Source organism: Thermobia domestica, chromosome 11 (genome assembly GCF_964235325.1).
Source record: "Thermobia domestica chromosome 11, izTheDome1.hap1.1, whole genome shotgun sequence".
Lineage (NCBI taxonomy): Eukaryota > Metazoa > Arthropoda > Insecta > Zygentoma > Lepismatidae > Thermobia > Thermobia domestica.
Window position 1 is genome coordinate 207,526,993 of NC_137464.1, and position 23,254 is coordinate 207,550,246.

At 34.7% G+C, this 23,254-nt stretch overlaps 2 protein-coding genes across 2 annotated transcripts in view; one reads left to right on the forward strand and one right to left on the reverse strand.

Moving 5' to 3' along the window:
• Nucleotides 1-23,254, reverse strand: part of LOC145663733 (uncharacterized) — an 896,365-nt gene that overhangs the window by 512,415 nt on the left and 360,696 nt on the right. The window contains exon 2 of the mRNA XM_081729811.1: nt 4,268-4,352. The gene's annotated coding sequence lies outside the window, so the exon portion shown is untranslated. The remainder of the gene's footprint in view (nt 1-4,267; nt 4,353-23,254) is intronic.
• Nucleotides 12,756-13,895, forward strand: LOC145665436 (protein yellow-like). Its single transcript, XM_081732744.1, has one exon. It carries the CDS (start codon nt 12,756-12,758, stop codon nt 13,893-13,895), a length of 1,140 nt encoding a protein of 379 aa, XP_081588870.1.

The following is a 23,254-nucleotide window of genomic DNA, read 5'->3' on the forward strand; positions in this document are numbered from 1 at the left end:
CTTAAAGGATCCTGGGTTTTTGGGCTATTTTTTAGACTTTCAGTCAAGCAGCTACTGTATCGTCACTATTTATCCTAGGATCATGGCTCATACCTCATTCTCTTCAGAATAGAGCTGGCTTTCAAATGGTACCACTTACATGCTCATACCATATACCAGAAGCGGGAAAAAATGTCAAAGTGAAAATTCCGGAGGGAAAAATTTTTTTCTCGAACTTTGGCCTCCCCTGGACCCCCCCTGTGTGATCGTAGTCATCTAAAAAAAATCTGATAAATAGTACTTGGTATACTGAATGTGTGTGCCAAATTTCAAGTTTCTGTCTTGAATAGTAAGGGCGGGAGAATTTTTATCAAAAATTCCCACAATGCCCCAAATTACCATAAAACACTATGATCTCAGGGGAAAAAAATCCTGAGACATCCCTAATTACCCTAGGACTATAATCCGCCAATCATTCTCTTCAGAATAGAACTGTCTTTCAGTCGGTACCATTCACATGTCTCCATCATGTATCTAAGGCGGGAAATTCCTTAAAAAAGGGATTTTTGGGGCAAAATTTCCCTTTTTTTCAACTTTTGCCCCTCTGGACTCCCCCTGCTTTTACGCAGAAATCGGAAAAAACTTCTGGTAAATACTACTCGGTGGACTGAATGTTTGTGCAAAATTTCAATTTTCTACGTGAAAAAATAGGCCCACCAGAAAAAATTTCCCTACCATGCCCCACCTTTACCCTATACAGAAGTATATTTGGATAAAAATACACTGAGACGGCCCTAATTACCATAGAATAATAATTCGACCGTCGTTCTCTTCAGAATGGAACTGCCTTTCAGACGGTATGACTCACGTGGTCCTATCATGTATGTGAGGCGGGAAAATGACGAAAAACGGGATTTTTGGGGTAAAAAGTCCCTTTTATAACCCTTTGCCCCTCTGGTTCCCCCCCTGTTTTAACACTGACATCGGAACAAAAAATCTGGTAAATACTACTCGATGGACTGAATGTTTGTGCAAAATTTCAATTTTCTACGTGAAAAAATAGGCCCACCAGAAAAAAAAATTCCCTACCATGCCCCACTTATACCCTATACAGAAGTATATTTGGATACAAATGCACTGAGACGGCCCTAATTACCATAGAATAATAATTCGACCGTCGTTCTCTTCAGAATGGAACTGCCTTTCAGACGGTATGACTCACGTGGTCCTATCATGTATGTGAGGCGGGAAAATGACGAAAAACGGGATTTTTGGAGTAAAAAGTCCCTTTTATAACCCTTTGCCTTTCTGGTTCCCCCCCCTGTTTTAACACTGACATCGGAACAAAAATCTGGTAAATACTACTCGATGGACTGAATGTTTGTGCAAAATTTCAATCTTCTACGTAGAAAAATAAGCCCGCCAAAAAATATTGAACGTAGGCTTAGAAAATGAGAAAAGAAATTTTTGACTTATGACGTCATCACCTTCAAGTTTCAAGTGGACGCAGGACGGTCTGAAACCATACATAATGTCTTCTACAAGGCCTCTGAACTTAGAAAACAAACAAAAAAAACTCGGACGAAAAAGCTCAAATAGAAGAGAAATAACGCAATGTACCACGAAAAACGCATATGGTACAAATTGTACCATAGGATCCCCAAAGGGTTTTTGAATCAGACGTTATCTCCACCTTATTTTATACATAACTGATTGTGATGTAGATCAGTTTTTCCACCTGAAAGAAAAGTATGAATACTTAACAGAATAGACTCAGCTAATTCAACGATTTTTTTTACTTGATAACGCATAATATTTTTCTTTTTAAATTAGTAAAAATGTTGACTGAAATTAGATCTTGTTCTAACAGCTTGATACGATTTAGGTTGAAGAAATATTAATTGAGACTTTGAAAATATCTTAAATTCATCATCTGTCGTAAGTAGCAGCGCAAATCTGTCTTCAGATCGTTCCCATAATCATTTTTTTTAAATCGATGTTCAAAATATTTATGAAGTTGAAAAAATAATGCTGTGAAGGATCAGGGAAGCAGAGTTGCCTACAACATTAGGAGGTGGGCAGATTTGAGGCTTAATCTTGGGGGGACATCGATTTTATCTCACTTTTCTTTGTGGCTATCGGACTCAAATACTCGTATTTCTCTGAAAAAGTATAGAAAATACCTCAAATTGGATTATTTGGTTGGACAGTCACCCCCAGTTCTAAGATTGTCCCCCTCATCACCCCGGAATTTGCGCCAGTGCACTGTGGTCCATACGTCCTTCAAACCTGGCCAAAACCTCAAAAATCGAAATTTGGTGGCTCACTGGTAGAGCGATCACCTCCGGTGCTTGGGGTCCCTGGTTCGATCGTGCCGTGTGGATTTTGTGGTGGACAAGCACCGTGCTCGTGGATTTTCTCGGGGTTCTCCCGTTTCTTCCCACTTTCTTCATTCTACAATTTCACTCATCTCTCATCATTACCGTCTCCTTTAGCCTAACCGGCATACCTGTGGGACGTAAAACTTAAAGATTTCATTTCATTTTCAAAAATCGAAATTATCACAAACATGAAAGACCTTACATATCTAATATGGAAAGACGTAAGACTTTCCAGAAATAGGTAGATTTTCGTGCAGCTCATAAGGGCTGGGCCTACAGTTAGTACCGATTTGAAAGATTAAAGTCGGTGGAAGAAGGCCATGTATCTAACCCGGTAGCAGAAGCAAAGTTCATGATGTGAAAACAAAATAATGTTTCGTTGTTAGAGGTCAATAATGGTTTTGCAGAACATTGTTAAACATTCTTCGTTCACGACACATATATAAAACTAATATACTTTCATGTACCAGTCAATATGTAGATAAATAATATTAGATCGAAAACTAAAATTGATATACTTGATATTGAATTTCATGTAGAGTTTTATTTGAGTCCAGCCGAGTCCAGTTCTACTGTGAGCTGGATGTGATAGTAGAGGATGTTATCTGTTAGAGGAAAAGATCGATTGTTGCCCGTTTTAGCCAGATCTGGTTTGGTAGGCATATTTGTATGTAAGTAGGTTAATATTTTTGCGAGTAGTATTTAGGCTAATTTAGGCTAAATGCGAGTAGTATTTAGGGTAATTTAGGGTTATTTACGTTTCTTTCTCAAGGAAACCAATCCGATGTTGCCTTTTGGTGTCTTTATTTCCTTCTACATTCCACAGAACTTGTAGAAGCCTCCTTCGTGGTGTTTTGTATGACATTTCAAGAATGACAAGGAAAAACAAGTTATTACCCTAAATACTACTCGCAAAAATGTCACCCTACTTATATACAAATTTGCCTTTCAAACCAGATCGGGCAAAAACGGGCAACTATCGGTCTTTTTCTCTAACAGACAACATCCTCTACTATTACATCCAGCTCACAGTAGAACTGGGTTCGGCTGTACTCAAAATAAAACTCTACATGAAATTCAATATTAAGTATACCAATTTTGGTTTTCGATCTAATTTTATTTATCCGATAGAGAACCAGAGAAGTAGAGAACCAGGATCAATAGAGAGACTTAGGATACTATTTTATCCAGTGTAAACTTGAAAATTTTGGATATGTTTTATCACCATAAAATCTATGTACGACGTTGATAAACATTTCATTCAACTGCACAGATACAATTTTCTTTTGTTTATTTTACTTGGTTATTCGTTAAGAGTTTTATAATGACATTTCTTTAAAACAGTTCTGAGTACATTGACTTTTTAGAATCAAAATAACATAGAGAGTTGCAGGAGACTCCAATCCTTTATATGTACACTGAGAAAAATCCGCTATTTACTTTCCCCGCTTAGATGTTACATCATGTCGTTGCAGGATGTCTGATATCTAACAGTCTTCCGTATATTATATATGTATACGTACGTTACATTCGTCCATCTGTATGTGAAATCTTGACCACCTATATACAGTTCTTTTCGTATGGAAAGTACGTTTATTTGGAACACTTATACGTAACGTACGTATAGAATATACTTCTTTAGTTATACGTTTGCTGTACGCTAAGTCCAACCAAAGACTACAGGATTTACAAATGTAACCAACATTTTTACATACACTACTTTTTTTTTTTACCAATGTAAGTGAATTGGCAATTTCCTCTTGTCTTCCTCAACCATAGGTTAGTGGCATCATGGAAATTTTAAAACTTCTTTTCCCCTTGGGAGAGCTGTTTTTTACTTTGATAAGGATTGGCAATTTAAACTATTTAATTAAAGTATAAATACTCATGCTTCCAAACTGACTTACCTTCACATATGATGATCCTCTTTTACGTGTCTTTCCGCTATTCCGTTAATGATGGCTTAACAGAATAAATCTATTTCCAAACAACCTGCAAGCAATAAAGTATATTTGATTAATAATATACCCATACAAAGGCATGTATACAACTTGTTATTGTATTTTATTAAGCACAAAATTTCGGTCAAGTAATATTTGATTATAGTGCACAAAAGCGAAAGTTTGTAGATGTTGTCATTACGGAGAAAATATTGTCTTGTTCGAGATTTCTCTTCTTGTTGTTGTTTGACTGACAATAGCATGATGAATTTATATATATATATATATATATATATATATATATATATATATATATATATATATATATATATATATATATATATATATTGCAAAATTCTACAGTTGAAGAAATAAGATTACAAATTCAACTACTATTATGTGATTTTCCTTCATTCACTGGATTAAAAACACAAAATTTTAGGTCGGTGCGTGAGCAGCTAAAATAAATTTTGTTCATAAAATGTGAACACACTATTTCTTTTTGTCTAAATAGATTGGTTGATGTTTAATATCGATTGTATGTAAAACCATAACACATAATACATAAGAGTCTTTTGCTATCAGAGAATATAAATAATTCATTTGGACGAGAGGACTGTTTCATTTGAAGAATTCGATGCAAGGGTACACAGTTTGATATATGTCATTCTTTGGGTCATAGAATACTGATCTGACTAGAGATGCAAGGGCTCGGAAAAAAACCGGCTTTTTTGGAAAAAAACTCGGTTTTTTCTGCTTCGCTTTTTTGCTTCGGAAATTTTGGGATTTTTTCAAAATTCTGCTTTAAATCGATAAAGCAGACTTTGTTTCGCTTCTCTATAACACAGAAAGTCATTTAATTAGTGGTTGATGCCGATAATAATATAAAACCTTGAAAGTAAACCATGAATTTCGAAAAGATATTTTAAACAATTTTACTTCAACATTTTTACATTATGAATTCCAAAGGATTAACCAATGTATATAATAAACACATTTTAACCTCCTATATACAAAAGTAAGCAGAGTTGGCAAAAACCATGGTTGTTTCTGAAAATGCCAAAAACCCGTTTTTGGGGGGCAGTTTAAACCAGGCTTTTTTGGAGTTTAAACCAGATTTTTTGATTTAGATATTTTGCTTTATGTATTTATATTGCATATTCACAGAAATAAGTTTGTTTCGCCTTGGTGTTATTATTCAACAACGGGGTTATGCTGGAAGAGGTCCCATAAGCTTAAAGAAGTCCGGTCAGTAAATTTCTTAAATTGAGAAACTCCCGCCCTAGCCATCGGGAAAATCCCGTTATTCTTTTAAATGTAAAACAATAACGGGAAAATCCTGTAAAATTTAATTTGCATGTAAAATTTAAAGGTCAACGTATTATAATCAGTACGCTAAAACTGAGGTATTAAATTACAAATTTAGTATGTAGGTATCATTGAAAGTCCAATCCAAGCTAATGTTGGAAGCTAAGTAGGCAATCGATAAATTTTACCAATTTTAATCAATATATTTAAGCAACCTTCGCTTCTTTATAAAACAACAGGCATGCAGAAATATATATAATTTGGTTTCGTTTCGTATGTTTAGGCTTAACATCCTTACGTAATACTGAGGTTATCAAGGAGAAGACTTTCGCTTAAAGTGACATCCGAAAGAGTACTTGGTTTACACATGAAAGAAGGGTTGTGGTTCGACCGAGAATTGAACATGGGACACCTTGATTAAAAGGTGAAAAGGAAATAAGACTAATGCAGATGGTTTGACATGTGAAACGTCACCATGAAGTTCACACGATTCGCATTTTTGTTCTTTTAATTTTTTTAGTTTAAACCAGTTAATAATAAAAATTAAAAAAAAGGTGGTGTAAACGAGCCAACCCTAAGAGTAAAAACTTCTTTTAAAAAATGAACAAATAACTAGCAAAATTCTATGTAGTATTTTTACTTCAAAATATTCCATACCCTCTTTTTGAAACAAAATAAAATTAAAATAAATCATAAGAAAAATACTTAGATTTATATGATACAATTAAAGGCTGCACATCTGGAACTTTTGGTTCTGTATATTCTTGAAATTCTACAGTCAAGTTTTTTATAACCACCATCAAGGGCGCCCATCAGGGGGGTTAAGAGGGCGCTTGCCCCCCATAGACGAAAATGTACTTCAGAATATTGAAAATCCAATAGGATTTTTACATTAGTTACAGCAAAATTTGAAACTATTTTTGAAACGTCGCTTATACTTGCCCCTCCTTGGAAACCACAACATGGGCGCCCTTGACCACCATCACGGTTTACCCAGTCCTCGAGTTTTCTGAATTTTTAACAAGAGGGATTCAACATATCATTACGGAACTTAAAAAAAAAAAAGAAGAAGAAGAAGAAGAAAAAAAGACTACGGAAGAAGTTAAGCTAAATACAACTGCACAACAAACGTGACTGATTGGTTGGCTTTTGCGCTTCTATCGGGAAGTCCGGGATTCAACCCAGCATTCGACCATTCTGACAAAGCCTTCCTTCATTCCATCTGAGAATGTAGAAATAGTGCGTGTACTGGCCGACTAGGAGTGTAGGAGTTGGCTGACTTCCTTTCTTATTGTTTTTAAATCGTTATTACTAATTACCAGCAGTGACGGTTTTGCGAAGGTTAGAGGATCGGTCTTTCGGACTGAAGCCTGTTCTCCAAAGTTGTGGAATGTCTAAAACGAACGAAATATCTATTATTTATGCCTTTACTCATAAACTTTAAGCTCCCGTCAAATAAAAATTACGAATGTTTAGAAAAACTAAACATTAGTAGTAAGAAAACGCCTCCCAAAACACTTTTTTAAATTCGCCACTGATTCTCAGTATAAAATGATCTTCAAGGTTGTATCCGGAAGATTATTGCTAAACATATAAACGAAACGAAATTTTAGTTATGCCTGTACTCATAAACTTCAAGCACCTCCCAAATAAAATTAGGACTTTTTAGAAAACGAAACAATCAGAGAAACCCCTCCCAAAGTACTTTTCTAAATCCGCTATTGATTATTTGTATAAATTGGTATTCAAGGTTGTATCTGGAAAATTATTGCTAAATCATTGCACAACTACAGTATAACAGAAATGTGGAAATACGGTTTGACGGAAATATTGAAAAACGTATGCTTTGACGGATATACAGAAAAACGTAAGTTTAACTTTCGTGCTAGAAGCTGGAGTACTAAGCTCTTAGAAATGAAACACGGATGACAAACTAAAATGATCTAGAGAAGGAAAAAAATGTCGATAACTCAAAAGTTAAAATAAAGTTAAATAGCCTGTAAAATTGCCCTCAAATACTACATTCTTCATGTTAGCTTTAATTCGTAAAATATGTGCTCCATCCATCTTGATGGTGAATTACAGAGCTAAATATGGCATTCAGGTCGTGGAAATCTTATCTAACTATAGAATATACTATAAGAAAGCTATTTGGATAGAAAAATCATGAAAATGAAAAAAGCCAAAATTTCCAAAATTCTCGGTTTTTTTCCAAAAAAGCCGGCTTTTTATGTGAAAAAAACCATCGATTCAAAAAAGCCGGCTTTTTTGCATCTCTAGATCTGACGATTACTTTCATAAATTCAATGTGAAAGCGCTGGGATTTCTTTTCAACAACTAGATAAACAAAAGTACAGAGTTTTCTACATGAGACATTTTGCGTACATGAATATGAATCTGAATTTCATTTGCACTAATTCAGTATAACTGACGCACAGAGAATTAAACACTTTTTTTTAATAGCTGTATGTAAAATATCAAAAAATAACAAATGTCACTCTTTGAATTTTAGAATATGAACCTTCCGTTCATTTGCACAAGAAGGTGGCTTCATAAATAGCTTATGTAAAGCTTCCAATTGTGTTATAATTTACTTTTTACATAACTGAATACAGAACTATGATTCACTTGCACGATTTCATTATGTGTTGTGTAGACAAATGAGAAGGTTTCGTTTTAATAGCTGAAATTAAAGGCAAAATATTAACACAAGGAACGATTTGTATCATACAATATGAGTCTACCGTTGAGTTGCACGAAATAGAAACGCGTGGCATAGGCAGAAAGAAGAACTTTTTTCTAACAACTGTGTTACGGCAAAAATGTAACACATGTAACTATACAAATCATATTTACAATCTACCATTCACTTTCACGAATTCGAAATGTGTGACATCAACGGAAGCTAAGAGTTGAGTGTAAAAGCACATTTACCAAATATTACTTTTTGCATCAAAGAACACGAGCCTACCACCACACGAATTGCGTATTTGTAACGTAAATGTAGAGAATTGCTTTTTTCTAAAAGCTAGATGTAGAAGAAGAAAGTATAGTGCGTCATTTTTGGCTTCATATAGTGTGAATTTGCATTCAATTGCAGGAATTTAAAATCTGTGGCGTAAAGGCAAAGGAAGGTTTCTTTTCTACAGCTGGATGTAAAGTGAAAATATCTGATAATGATACATTTTCATCGTGGAATAGGAATCTTCCATTACTTGCAAGAATTCGTTATGTGTAATGTAGTGAAAAGGGAAAGGTTTCTATTTAACAGTTATGTGAAAAAGTATACTATTTAACACATTTCAACTGTTGGATGTAAGGGTACAAAATTCTATACCTGTTTCTTTTTGTATAGTTGAATATACGCATTTACCATTCATCTACTCAAATTCTATACGTGTGGTGTAGGGACAAGGAAAGATTTTTTTTTAATAATTTGGTGTAAAGATACTAAGAAAAATACATGTAACTTTTACATCATAGAATATTTACACACAATTTGATACACACTTCCTGCATCACAGAACGCAAATCTCCGATTCACTTGCAAGAATTCAATGTAGTGGCTTAGATAGTGGCAGAAGATTCTTTTCAGTAATTGAGTGTAAAGGCACAACATTTTATACCCATTTTTCATGTTACATTGCTCACTGGTAATTCCTTAACTAAATTTTCAAAGCATTGATAACATACCAATTGCACCTATTCAATTTCTTTCTTTGCTTTATTCGAATTTAGTTTGAAAACTAAGTAGAAATTCATAATTCTTAACTGAGAGTCCTCATATTTATTTGGGTAAGAGAAAAACAGTAAGATATGAAGTCAAAATAATCACCTGTGTATTACAGACTTCAATGTAGTGGCTTAGATAGTGGCAGAAGATTCTTTTCAGTAATTGAGTGTAAAGGCACAACATTTTATACCCATTTTTCATGTTACATTGCTCACTGGTAATTCCTTAACTAAATTTTCAAAGCATTGATAACATACCAATTGCACCTATTCAATTTTTTTCTTTGCTTTAGTCGAATTTAGTTTGAAAACTAAGTAGAAATTCATAATTCTTAACTGAGAGTCCTCATATTTATTTGGGTTAGAGAAAAACAGTAAGATATGAAGTCAAAATAATCACCTGTGTATTACAGACTTCAATGTAGTGGCTTAGATAGTGGCAGAAGATTCTTTTCAGTAATTGAGTGTAAAGGCACAACATTTTATACCCATTTTTCATGTTACATTGCTCACTGGTAATTCCTTAACTAAATTTTCAAAGCATTGATAACATACCAATTGCACCTATTCAATTTTTTTCTTTGCTTTATTCGAATTTAGTTTGAAAACTAAGTAGAAATTCATAATTCTTAACTGAGAGTCCTCATATTTATTTGGGTTAGAGAAAAACAGTAAGATATGAAGTCAAAATAATCACCTGTGTATTACAGGCTTAATTTCATTTACACAACTTCGAGTTTGTAATTGTCAATACTTTGTATGCATTTTTTCTCAGGATTTCACTGTGTAATATCCAATAATTAATTTATTCATCTTAACTACTAGAGTTTTTATATGTCTTGTTTCATCTTGAAAGGAAAGTATTATCTTTAACTTCATTTCAAATTTAACAGTAACATACCTAATTAATAAGAACTAAAGCATGGAACATGATCAATGACATGTGGGCTTGGTGAATGAAACGAGAGGTGTGGTGCGACGTTGCAATGAGGTAAAAAGGTATGACTAAGCAGATACACTACTAATGCAAAAAATGAACGGGTGATAGACAAACTCTCTGCTTTAAAAAGATTGAAAAGACGTGGCAACACCGCAGCACTCTTATTTGTTAACAGCGTCTAAAGGAAACTCGGAATGCTGCTTTTAAACTCCATAAACGCTATCCCATAATATACATAATGTTACTATTTACGTTAATAGAGTTATGGTCACGAGGTTAATTATAAACTAAGAAAATGAGAACTTCTTCGTTTGTAGTCTGAGCTATATCTCTCAGAATATATTTGAAGTTATGACTGCTTTTGAGTTTTTACATATCAGTCCATATCACATACTTTACCCGATTAAAGGATGTGTTCAATGTGTTGTCCATTCTGTTAAATTGTCAGGGTCATTATTTCCCCCTATTCACCAAAACCTTGCTTAAAGAGCTTTCAGGTATGCTTGTACACGCGTATGTTATGCGTTCCTTTACACAATAGACTTGAGATGTCTCCCAAAGAAAAAATCGAAGGGAGTGAGTTCAGAAGAACGTGGTTGCTACTCTACAGCAAAATGTCTACCGATCCACGAGTTGAGAAACTGCGCAAACAAATATTCACGATCTAGTTTCCATAATACGGAAAGCACCATCATGTTGGTAGCATCATCGGATAGTGAATGATTCATCTTCAAATAAAAGAGATGGCAACAATCGACGATACTGGAGTGATGTTAAGGTACCATTGGTAAACAAAAGATCCACACAAAGCTTCTCCACACACGACACCGAACCATTACTTTTTCAGGAATAAAAGCTGACGTTTCACATCAATAGTAGATCAGTACCAAACATTTTGTTTGTTTACCTCACCAGAAACTAAAAGGTGTCTCCATCTGTGAATAAGACGTCGTAGACAAAACGAGAATTTTGGCGTATTTGTTTTGTTGCACATTCCGCAAATTCCAAACGCCAATTGAGGTCATCCTATAACAGGTGCAACTTGTAGCTTGTAAGAGTGACACGTATACAGAGAAAGAAAAAAGCATGATGGATGTACAACTGCTAAATAGTGCCAACACTATTATTGTTATTGCTTTGTCAGTCCCCGTTCATGCTCTGCCTGATGTTGATTTGTTTGATGGCGGAATCTGTTCCCCTGAATTTCTTGATCAACTCTCTTACCGTTGTATGGCCAGTCGATGCCCCATCTGAGTGACGGCTGTAAAATCATTAGAAATTATCCTTGTGCTTCGCTCTAGTGACGCCAAAATGATTTCAATGCGTTTTGTCTGCTTTACAGCTATGCTATCTTGTTCACCTGAAACGATAAGAGGAAAACAAAAAAGTCATAATTTGTTATGGTAAGTGATAAAGCAAAAGCAAACCCAACATCGAATTTCTGAGAAAATTTCAAAGGAGAACAAGGCACCACAACATATGATTTGAATTTAAAAAAATGAAAGGGAATTCAAAATGGCCGCCATCGACCTAAAAGGTTTCCTCCACCTGTGCAAATAACATACATTGTTATTTTTGTATTCTTTCCTCCCTTTTACTTGGTGTTTCCACACTTTTGGACCATCCTCTTTATACCAAATATATATACTCTTAAGTGACTAATTGTATATACTGTTGTTTGTTGTCTCCTAACAGTGACACACACAGTTCAACAATGACAGAATGCTTATATATATTACAACGATAATGTTGTATATAATATTAGCAATCTGTGCCAGCTTATAAAAAGGGATCAGAGGCGAATTATTTGAGCAGTATTATATATAAAGAAAAGAAAGACATGTAGAGATATCGAGAGATTATTTTGTAATCGTTAACTAAAAAGAGAGTTGTTGCTATGGCAACGTAGTAAATAGATGTGTGTATGTATGTAGACATCTTGTTGTGTAGAGATGTAGACATCTTGTTGAATATGCAGAAAGTTGATTATGTACGCTTCTCATGGTTGAGTATTAAAAATCAGCTAAGAAAGTGATAAAACGTTTGAATTATTTCGAAGATTACCAAAATTTGGAATATAACGAACCAGCACCTTCTAATATGACGCAATATTATTTGTATAACGAACATAAACATTTTAAAATGTTATTTTATTTAATGAGCAAACCGTTACTTTTCAAATATCAGATGAACCGTAACTTGAACGATGAACGTTAAGTATAGATTTTAACATGGCTCAAATAATCCTATTTGTATTCTGTTAACTACAACAATTTTACTTGCAATACATAGGCCTAGTACTGTAATCTACATATAAATTCTTGAAATAACATAAATTCGATTATCGAAGAAAACTACAAAATATTTATATGTCTAATATTGATTATTCTTTTCGTTAGTTTCAGGTTCTACAAAATACACGGGATCTTGCAAAATTATCATAGAAGTATACAGGCTTGTTAATACGTTCTATATATGAAAGACAGTGCAATGAATATATTGTTACTCCTCTTCCTCGTGCCGTTAGTGAGCTGTGTTTATGACATTATGTTTCAATGGAAAACAGTAGAATACGAATTTCCTAAAGGTTCTTCTTTTGAAGTTATTCCCGAAAATAATGTAATTTTAGGTATCAAAATTTGGTGGAATGATATATATTTGACTGTTCCTCGCTGGGATGACGGTGTGCCGTTCACGTTGAACTGGATAGGAATGAAAGAAATGTCATCACCTCGTTTGAAACCTTTCCCAAACTGGGAATTCCAAGAAATTGGAAACTGTTCAGCCATTCAGAATATACAGAGTATGGACATCGATCCAATTGGACGAATGTGGATTGCAGATATTGGTAGAAGAAATACCAGAACGGAACATCCAGATAACACGTGTCCTCCAAAACTGGTGATTATTGACTTAAACACGCAAAAAGTTATTAGAGTTCATGTGTTTCCAAACGAAGTAGCTTCATATGAGACAAGTTATCTTAATGATATTGTGATTGATACAGTTCACTGGTATGCCTATTTTAGTGATTCCAATGATGCTGCAATTATTGTCTACAGTTTCGAGAAAAATCTTTCCTGGAAATTGGTCGATAAGAGTATGGAAAAACAACAAAAGGACGGAAGTGCAGTAAATGGTATAGCTCTTTCGCCTCAATCAACTTCTGCAAATTTACTTTATTACTGCCCCCAAGCTAGCAACAACATGTATGCCTTATCAACAATAGTTGTAAGGGATGGACCACCAGAAAACCAAAACGTCTCAAATCACGTGTATTATCGTGGATCCAAGCCTACCTTTTCGAAAGTTGGTGGTATGGTTATGGATAATTTTGGTGTTTTATATTATGGTCTGCAGAATATAAATGCTGTTGCAATGTGGAACACTTCTGAGATGCCGTTAGTTTCACACCAGATTATTATGGCGCAAGATGCTACAGATCTTCAGTGGCCAGACACTTTTTGTTTCGATCAGCATGGGTATTTGTGGTTTACGACCAATCGGTTGCAAAATTATGGAAATCTTGATCCTAATGATGTCAATTTTCGTATTATTAGAATTGATGTAGGAGCTTTTTCATATATGTATCCCCCATTTAGACCCCCATCATAATGTTATTTTCATTACATAGCAACAGTTGCATTGAAAAATATTTTCATATGAGGTCAAGGCTCTAGGTACTTCCTATTTGTCATTCTTTATTATGTAAATCAATGGTGTCCAAATACTTGATCCCGAGTTGTATCCAGCTCTCAACTATATTTCATTTGCTCCATGAATAAAATTGGGATAGAAAAGTATGATTTGTTCTTTCCAAACTATATGAATAACAGGAAGTGTGTTATTCCATAATAATATCCTGAATTCAAATTTGATTTTTAACTGTGAACATATTTGTTTAGCACTTTTGGTTACCAATCACATTCTAAGATAATGCCGATAATTAGGGGCGAAAAGCCCAATAGAGTAACTTTCAAATGTTCGTACTTAAATCGCTAATAGGCATAGATAAATGAAGCAAGGAAGAAGATAAGTAGATTACGTAGAACAAAATTTTAGAAAATATATGAGATATACACTTTCAACTAGCTGTCTTCTCATGAGGACTGTAAGGAAAACGGAAGATGTCCCCAAATATGATTCTTATTTTGTCTTCGTTTGTAATGGTGTGTTGCAAGATGGTCATCACTTATTTAACATTTGTTTTGGAAGCATGTACTATTAAATTATTTAGGTTATACACAGATGGTATTCAGAGTAATAGAAACATCTAATAAAAGTCTATCCTATCAGAGTAATATGATGTTGGGCCATTTACACTCTCAAAAAAGAAAGCTCTTATTCCGTGTGCAAGATATCACACAGTTCCGTAAGAGAGAGAGGTAGTTATCTGCGTCGGACTCATGTCTCCGAAATGGACCTCAGATGCTCAATTTTGTTCAGGTTCTGGGATTGTGCAGGCCAGGGAAGATGTACAACTTTATTCCGATGTTCCTCAAAGCACACGGCAATCGCTCTATACATATACCGCATTGACTTGACACCTAGTCTTCTATTCCAAGCGCTGCTATCGGCTGAAGGAATTCCACTCCCTTTCGCTAAGATATTCTCGCTTAGCAAGAGCTGAACCGTTATTGCCTCAACGCGTGGGTGTGTAGCGGGTGTGAGCTTTAGTTCACATTTTTGCCACGGCTCGACATTTTGGCAGCACTATAGGTGTGTCAATGAGCACATTGTCATGCTGGAATATTACGTTAATGCCCGGAAACAACATGTGACTAAAATTGTGACATGACCCGGCAGTGACACTCCCAGTAAGCATAAGCATAGGAAACATGAATATTGCAGCTCACAGCATCACAGAACCGACACTATGTTTCACGATTGGCCAGATATAGTGTGGATCACACGCTTCCTTGGGTGTCTTAAATACATATGGTCTTAAATATGTTCCATATATGGTTCCACTACATTCCACATAAACGCACCCTATGGTGAACAATATGTTACATAACAGTAATATACTTTTCCAGTCATCAGCGGTTCTTAGAATGTAGTGGAGCTACATATGCATTGATGTCGATGCCTTATCAGCAATTTGTAGACAGTACATTATAACGTAAAGTGTGTAGTTCTTGTTTAGGTAGCAAACAAAACAAAAATATCAGATATTGAACTACAAAGGTCAGTCCTGGAAAAATTCAATGTTGTAAAAATGAAATATTTCAGTTTAACGTCCCACTATTATGCTCATTAGACTAAGGGAAGCGATGATTGAGTCAAAAATGATTATAGAAGAAGTGGCGGAATCAGAAAGTGGAAGGAAATGGAGGTACCCCGGGAAAGCCAACGGACACGATTTGTCCACCACAAACTTATTTGGCCGGCGATCGAATTACAGACCAAGCACACTAGAGGTAAGAGCTCTACCAGTTTCTTTTAATTTGCCTCAACCGGGGTATTATTTGCCATGGACAACTCATGTACTTTCTATGTAATCCATACAAGACACGGGCACGGAACTCGAAAGTATCGATAACAGTGAAAATTCCGACCATACTCTTTAGAGGGATTGGAACCCCCAATGGGTTTCACCTCACAATCGTCAGCCTAACTACCACTCGGCTACACCCACAGGCTTACCACTGATACACCGTGACCCCCGAATTCAGTTTTGGAGTTTTGACCTCCAAATGGTTCATTTATCAACGTACTAATATTAGAATCAAATATCTTGCTCTTAGTCCAGGAACTTTAGCATTTTTCTTCGGAAAAATTAGAAGCCAAGGTTTTTCTTCACAAAAACGTTCATTAGCTCATTCTAAATGACATATCAAAAATCCCCGACTTTCTACTGTACGCTTCCCCTTTTTTCGGGGGGTGGAAGTGGGGGAGGAAAACGCAATTTAAAATACAATCAAATTAGCTTATTTGCATGTTAACCTAAATATTCCGAATATAAAAAAATAAATTTACTGGGAACGCTTAGTACATTTGCTCGTAAATGTTTCACACAAAGTCCCAAAGAATATCGGGTCGGGTTTCGGAAATATGACGTCATCAAAATGGCCGATACCAGAATTTGGAGTGTTTTGTGTGAATAGTTATAACTTCCCGCAGAATACTGGTAAAACCGTCGTTTTTGTTTCAGGTTGAAGATAATTAATTACCAAATGTACGGAATGAGACGTGCTGTCTGTATCGTTAATTTCTTTCGAAATACAATAACAAAATAAATAGTTTTGAGTACCTGGTTTTAAGTGTAAATGCAAATAACTCAGTAATCATAAAATATTTCAAAATATATCTTCAAACAATGCTTGTAGAGCATTATAAAGCCTGTCCAACGGTACATGTAGTTGCATTTTTTTTATTTTTTATTTTTTTATTTTTATTTTTATTTATTTATTTATTTATTTATTTTTTTGTATTTTGAAATGTAAGGAAGGTATGTTGTTTTATTTAACAGACCAACTTTTATAAAGACAATATAAGCCTACTTTTTAAAAAAAATGAAAAAAAAATTGATATAAGATTCAATATCGCATTAGAATCCGTAAGTCACACACACCCCAGACACAGATACAAAAATGAGAATTTACAACGTTCGGCGATAGAATCTTATCTTTTGTAGAATGAGAAATGTAAAATTCAGAGTAATAATGAATAAGAAATGTAAACTATTCAACTTACCTGAAATGGTTTACTTATTGAGTTCCTTTGCTGATTGATAAATAATAATTGTAATTATAGCAGGTCCATCTGGTTTGTGACCTCTATTTCTTCGGCGTCCATGAATATTTCACGTTCAGAGATTCCTTCCGTTTGAGTGACATTTAAACAGGATTGTCTGTGACAATTTGCACAAGCAAGAGATCAGAACAGACCCAGCTTTCGACATCCACACACATTGCCGCATCCTTTAAATCATGAACAGAAAATCATTGTTAAAAGGGACGGTGGAGCAGGTGGATGCGTTGATCGAATTGGTACTAACAAATTGTCTTTCATAACCCAACTCTACTCATCAGGATTTAGTTGGTTTCCGAGCCATGTTTGTACGTGGTAATAAACCCGAAACAAATGTTGTGCTACTGCTGAAGTCGGTGGTAGGGCTTTTAAATCGACAGACTTATTTCTTTTCACTGATTTGGTGAAATAATGATAACGATAATCATTTAGTGAAACATACTTCGATTAAAAATTTCTGCGACATGTTTTTAATCTTAACGTTTTTGTAATAATTTCAAACAAGCTGATTTCCCCTTCTGAAAAATGGCAGATGTTCCATCACAGTGTGTAAAAGCATGTAGAAATAAAATGTGATTTTTGCATACACCTTCTAAACTCCTTGATGAGTAAATCTTCGGCTCTATCTTTCCTTTTTCTGGCTTCAAGAAAAAAATGCTAAATTCGGCGGAGTTCGAGCTGTCATGATTACTAATAAATCAATATCCTCACCAACAATAACTGTAGAATTAGAATTAATTTTTGATATCGTGAGTGCGGTTTCTACAATGAGGACATCAGCATCATTCTCTGCTTGTTTGATAGCAATATTGGCAGCCTTGAATTTAACAGTAAGCAAACCAATCAACCTACTTTTGTTGTTTTCATTGGCGAGAAGATTTTCTTGGCTTTCGCAACCATGTTTCCATCAAATATAATTGTTGTTGATGCTGCTTTCGAGCACCGTCGAAGTTGCTCCATCCCTTTTACATTTTTCTGAGGGTTACCATATCCATCACATACGATGACAGTATTTTAACCGAAGTGTTTTTCAACATATGCCTCATATTTATCACAAATATCCATGAAAGAATCGTTTGACGCCACACCACTCGATGAAGAAGGAATCCTCCATCAACGACGTAGTTTGCGTTTCCTAAATCAGGATGAATATTGGTCGGGTTGAAGATGTTGAATAAGGATGATTTCGTCTTTTTTCTTATTCCAGTTGCATCAAAAAGAGCCATGGGTAAGAAGCCAATTCGTAATTTAAACATGCTTGAAGGTCATCATGTGATCTTTTGATTACGCTGAATCGTTGAAACAACAGCAGAGGATCCAAAGGTACAGTTACATCATGTACCGTAAAGTGACTGTTCACTGTTTGAAGAGAAAGAACCCTTTCAGTACGAGAATATTTTATGTCATGAAAATTGTCACCAAATTTTCTTTCCATCATGGTTGCTCCAATGTTCAGTACATTGTAACAGTTTATCTTCTACACATTACCTGTAACCCCTGTTGCTATAGACATGATCACTTGTACATTTGGGAAAGGGTTGTGGGCACTAAACCACTGTGATACTTTCTTAATATCTTCTTGGTCCCGTTTGATTCGAGATTCTCGTGTATCTACATGCTGTTCTTCACTTGCAAAGGAAATCCCACAAAAGTTTCCTAATCCTTTACAAATGTTGCTCACACTTAACAAACCTACAACAAACTTAGTTAAAACATTCTCTTTTATACTTCTTCCATGCACAAAGCCTCCCCGCATCTTTGAAGACATCATGAGTGGCTGTTCAATTACCATATCTGTTGGAGTTCCACTAAACAAATTGTCTGATTGCTTAACAGTGAAAAAGTCTGCAGTAAATTTTCTATAGATGTCCCCATCCATTATGTTCTCCAACTTTACCATGTCTTGCACAAACAAGTTGGCAATTTTAGCGTACAAAAAATGTCCTGTGGCGTGGAAATAAGGAATCATCCTCTTCACTGCAGACAAATATGAATTCCAGTCACCCATCCTCTCTGCCCAAATAAACTCTTTGAGGATTAAAACCATATCTAAATACTGGTCCCATAATTGTGCAGTTGGACCTCTCTCTTTTAGTTGGTTTTAGTTACAAAAAAAAGTAGGTACAGGTGCCGTTGGAAAGGCTTTATAATGTTCTACAACCTTTATTTGAAGATATATTTTGAAATATTTTATGATTACTGAGTTATTTGCATTTACGCTTAAAACCAGGTACTCAAAACTATTTATTCTGTTATTGTATTTCGAAAGAAATTAACGATACAGACAGCACGCCTCATTCCGTACATTTGGTAATTAATTATCTTCAACCTGAAACAAAAACGACGGTTTTACCAGTATTCTGTGGGAAGTTATAGCCATTCACATAAAACACTACAAATTCTGGTGTCGGCCATTTTGATGACGTCATATTTCCGGAACCCGACCCGATATTCTTTGGGACTTTGTGTGAAACATTTACGAGCAAATGTGCTAAGTGTTCCCGGTAAATTTTGTTTTTTATTCGGAATATTTAGGTTAACATGCAAATAAGCTGAATTTGATTGTATTTAAAATTGCGTTTTCCTCCCCCACTTCCACCCCCCGAAAAAAGGGGAAGCGTACAGTAGAAAGTCGGGGACTTTTGATATGTCATTTAGAATGAGCTAATGAACGTTTTGTGAAGAAATACCTTGGCTTCTAATTTTTCCGAAGAAACACCCATTTTTTGACTAAAGTTCCTAGACTATCTACAGAGTATTAACCTCCTGTAACCCTGCGTATTGTATACAATACGTTTTTCGAACAACCGTCATGACTACGAATATTTAAGAACATGCCCGAATCTCGGTTATTGTATTCGGGAAGTGTCGAAATTACTGCGGAAAAGGCAGCTGATTTTTGTTTTTAGCTACAGGTGACTCTATTGTGTGCTGAAAGCGGGAAAAAGACAATTGGGGTTATGGACGCATCTGATCCAGGTACATTGATTGAATAATTTCTCAGGAAATAAAACATGGGGAAGTAGATTTCAAGTTTAATGATTTACATATTTTATGCTTTTATTACAAAGGGAAATATACAATTTTCCTTGTGTATTGTATGCACTACATGACAATTTGAGACCCAAAGTACTGCATACAATTCGACCTATTACCGATCAATAGGAAAGCAGTATGACAAAATGGTATTTAAATATGTACTATCGGGTCTATTGTTACCTAATATACAAAATTTCGTCAAAAGTTCTTGACAAATAAATACTCTGGTCTCAGGAGGTTAAATTTACTGAACTTTTATCAGTATTGTGGAAATCTAAGTTACATACGATGTTTGTTTAACTTTCTCCTACTAAGCCAATACAAAAGAAATTTCAAACTTGTTTGCAAACTATTTTTATGCAAACATATAACTATTTTACATTTTTTTTCTAAATGGTATTGAAGTATTTATCTACTTTTAGACACAAAAATCACATATTCAAAAATGAAGTTTCTATAGCATATAGTTTTGTGTGAGTAGACAGAAAGTGTAATAGAAAGTGGTACTAGAATTATTTTATATTCTTAATATATGTCTGTTAGTAGAGTTGCTGTGATGAAGCAAATTAATCACGAAAGATTTATTTACAAGACTGCAACGTAAGGGAACATACCATGAGTAATGTAAAGTACACTAAATGGCACCGATTTCTCAATAAGGTTTTCGGGCGACGGAGCTTTTAAGTTAGTCAGATATCATGTAACAGAACACCAATGAGGATTTTATTACAAAAAACATATGTCCAAGCGAATGTGAAGATGGTCTAGGAATTCTTGCTTCCGTGAACCTAGGAAAATATGAAAATGATGACATTTGAATAAGAACACAAGTCGTATGCATGGATATTTTTAAAATATTTATTTTTACATATCCATATTCCATTAAAACAATACAGTTCAGTGCAGAATCATATATTCAACTTTTGTGTAAATTTTATATCTAACTAAATATAAATATACAAAAATATTTATAACAATTATAGAAATTAGCATTACTGAGGTTTCTCGAAGAGTCCACACATCGTTTCAATGACAAGAATGAAGAAACATCTGCTAATTATAAATTATTACGTTATTACCAACAGCAGTAGGAAACTCGGGTTCGATTCCCGGCGGGAGCTCATGTGGTTCGGATCCCACATTAACCTGTAGGTTCACATCTAGATCCACATGTCATATATCTGCTAATGCTAATCTCAAATCAAACAAAAAAAATCTATGTATGTTCACTATTTGATTGTACAATTATAGACATACAATTATTTTTATTGTTATTATTTTCAATATTAAAATACTATTGGAGGTGGCAAAATGATGTATTTTTAAGGTATAACTATATTTAATTTCATAAAAATATTAACAAACGACGTTACTACGGATATTATGGACAAGATTATATATATATATATATATATATATATATATATATATATATATATATATATATATATATATATATATATATATATATATTCAGAATCCTTCCATTTCATGAGAATTCCACGAAGGATATGTAATATAATAAAATTCAAATCATATTTATTCTTGAAGTACAGTGGGGTGTAGTAGGGTGGGCCGAAAACGGCCGAAAAATGTTTTTTTCGAAAACTAAGATTGAGTATCGTGCAAAAGTTGTAAAATGTTATATTTTATGTTTCCTCACCAAAACAGAGCCGGATTAAGAGATATTTAACCGGGCCCCGGGGGCCCCAAACAACGTTAATTTTGAAAAAAAATAGTTGCGAGTAATGAAATTATTATTGAAATACATTTTTTTTTAGAAAGTTAAGTTTGAGTACCATGTAAAAGTTATATAATATTATGTTATGTTTCTTCACCAAAATAGAGCGGATAAAAAGATATTTAACCGAGCCCCGGGAGCCCGAAAGAACGTCAATGCTGAAAAAATATGGTTGTGAGTAGTGAAAATATTATTGAAATATTTGAAATACCGTGCAAAACTTCTATAATGCTATGTTTCTTCCCCAAAACAGAGGCAGATAAAAATATTTCATCAGGCACTGCGGGTCCGAAAAGTGTTATTTTGCTTTTTAAAAATATATACCATTATTTTAAGTATGTATAGAAAATTGGTTAAGATTCCTAATACTTTAACATGACTCCAGGATTTTAAATGTTCTGATCTTATGTACAGCTCTTCGTCTGATTGGTGTTTAGTAGATATAACAGTACGGACACAAATACATAAGGTAAGGTTGAAAAATTGACCAACAAACACCAAACCAGCCCAGAACTCACCACGTGGAGGTGGCTACACAGCGAGTTCCTCCCACCCAGCCTCCTCTTACTTAAAGCTCCTTAGTTGAATCTTGGAACAAAATATTGAGATTTATGCCCGAAGCTTGGTAGATACTTTCGTGTTTCCAGTTTTGCGCGAATATAACCGTCTCGTGCAACACTACCGCATACTTCTGAAGATGATTCTGTTACTACCTTTACACATCTCTCCAAAGCCTGCGTTTGGAAGGGGAACGTGACAAACTGTGGAACCTCCTCTTTTCCACAATCATTTCGGTTAGTTCTTCTGTTGATACGTTAGCCGAAATTGGAGGTTTCGTTACTGTTACTTCTGACCAATCGATCAAATCGATAATCCGCATATTCTTCAGTGCTTTGCCTACTGCAATTGTCAGTTAGAGCTATAGTTTGGTATTTTCGGTCATCAAAATAGAGACCCTTAAAATTAGTAGCTTTACACTGTAGACGGTTTCTTTTTCTTTTTTTTTTTTTGTTTGCTAGTTTCCTACGGATTTTGTTTTTATCTACTACCTTGTCTTGATTAGTTTTGTTCAGTAAATTTATATCTTCTAAAACAGTGGATACAATTTTAGCAGCCGACCTATTCGAGACACCTGCTAAATCTTTTGCGGTACTCATTTGTTTAGGGCTCACTTTTGTTTATTTAGGTTTACTTTAGATTTTATTCTCTAATAGATAGCTCCATGTGAACTCTTCATCGTCTGAATTCGGGGTGGAAGCGCTTAATGTATATTCCAAGTGCGGGATTGAGGCTAACGATCATAACCCTCATGTAATTGGTACCCCAGCATCATAATCGATCTTTGTGTCATACTTTCTTTTTAGTCTATGGGTTTCTGCTTTATCTACATTGCAACTCGTCATTTGTCTCTGATTTCTCTGATCTAATATAAGCAGCCACT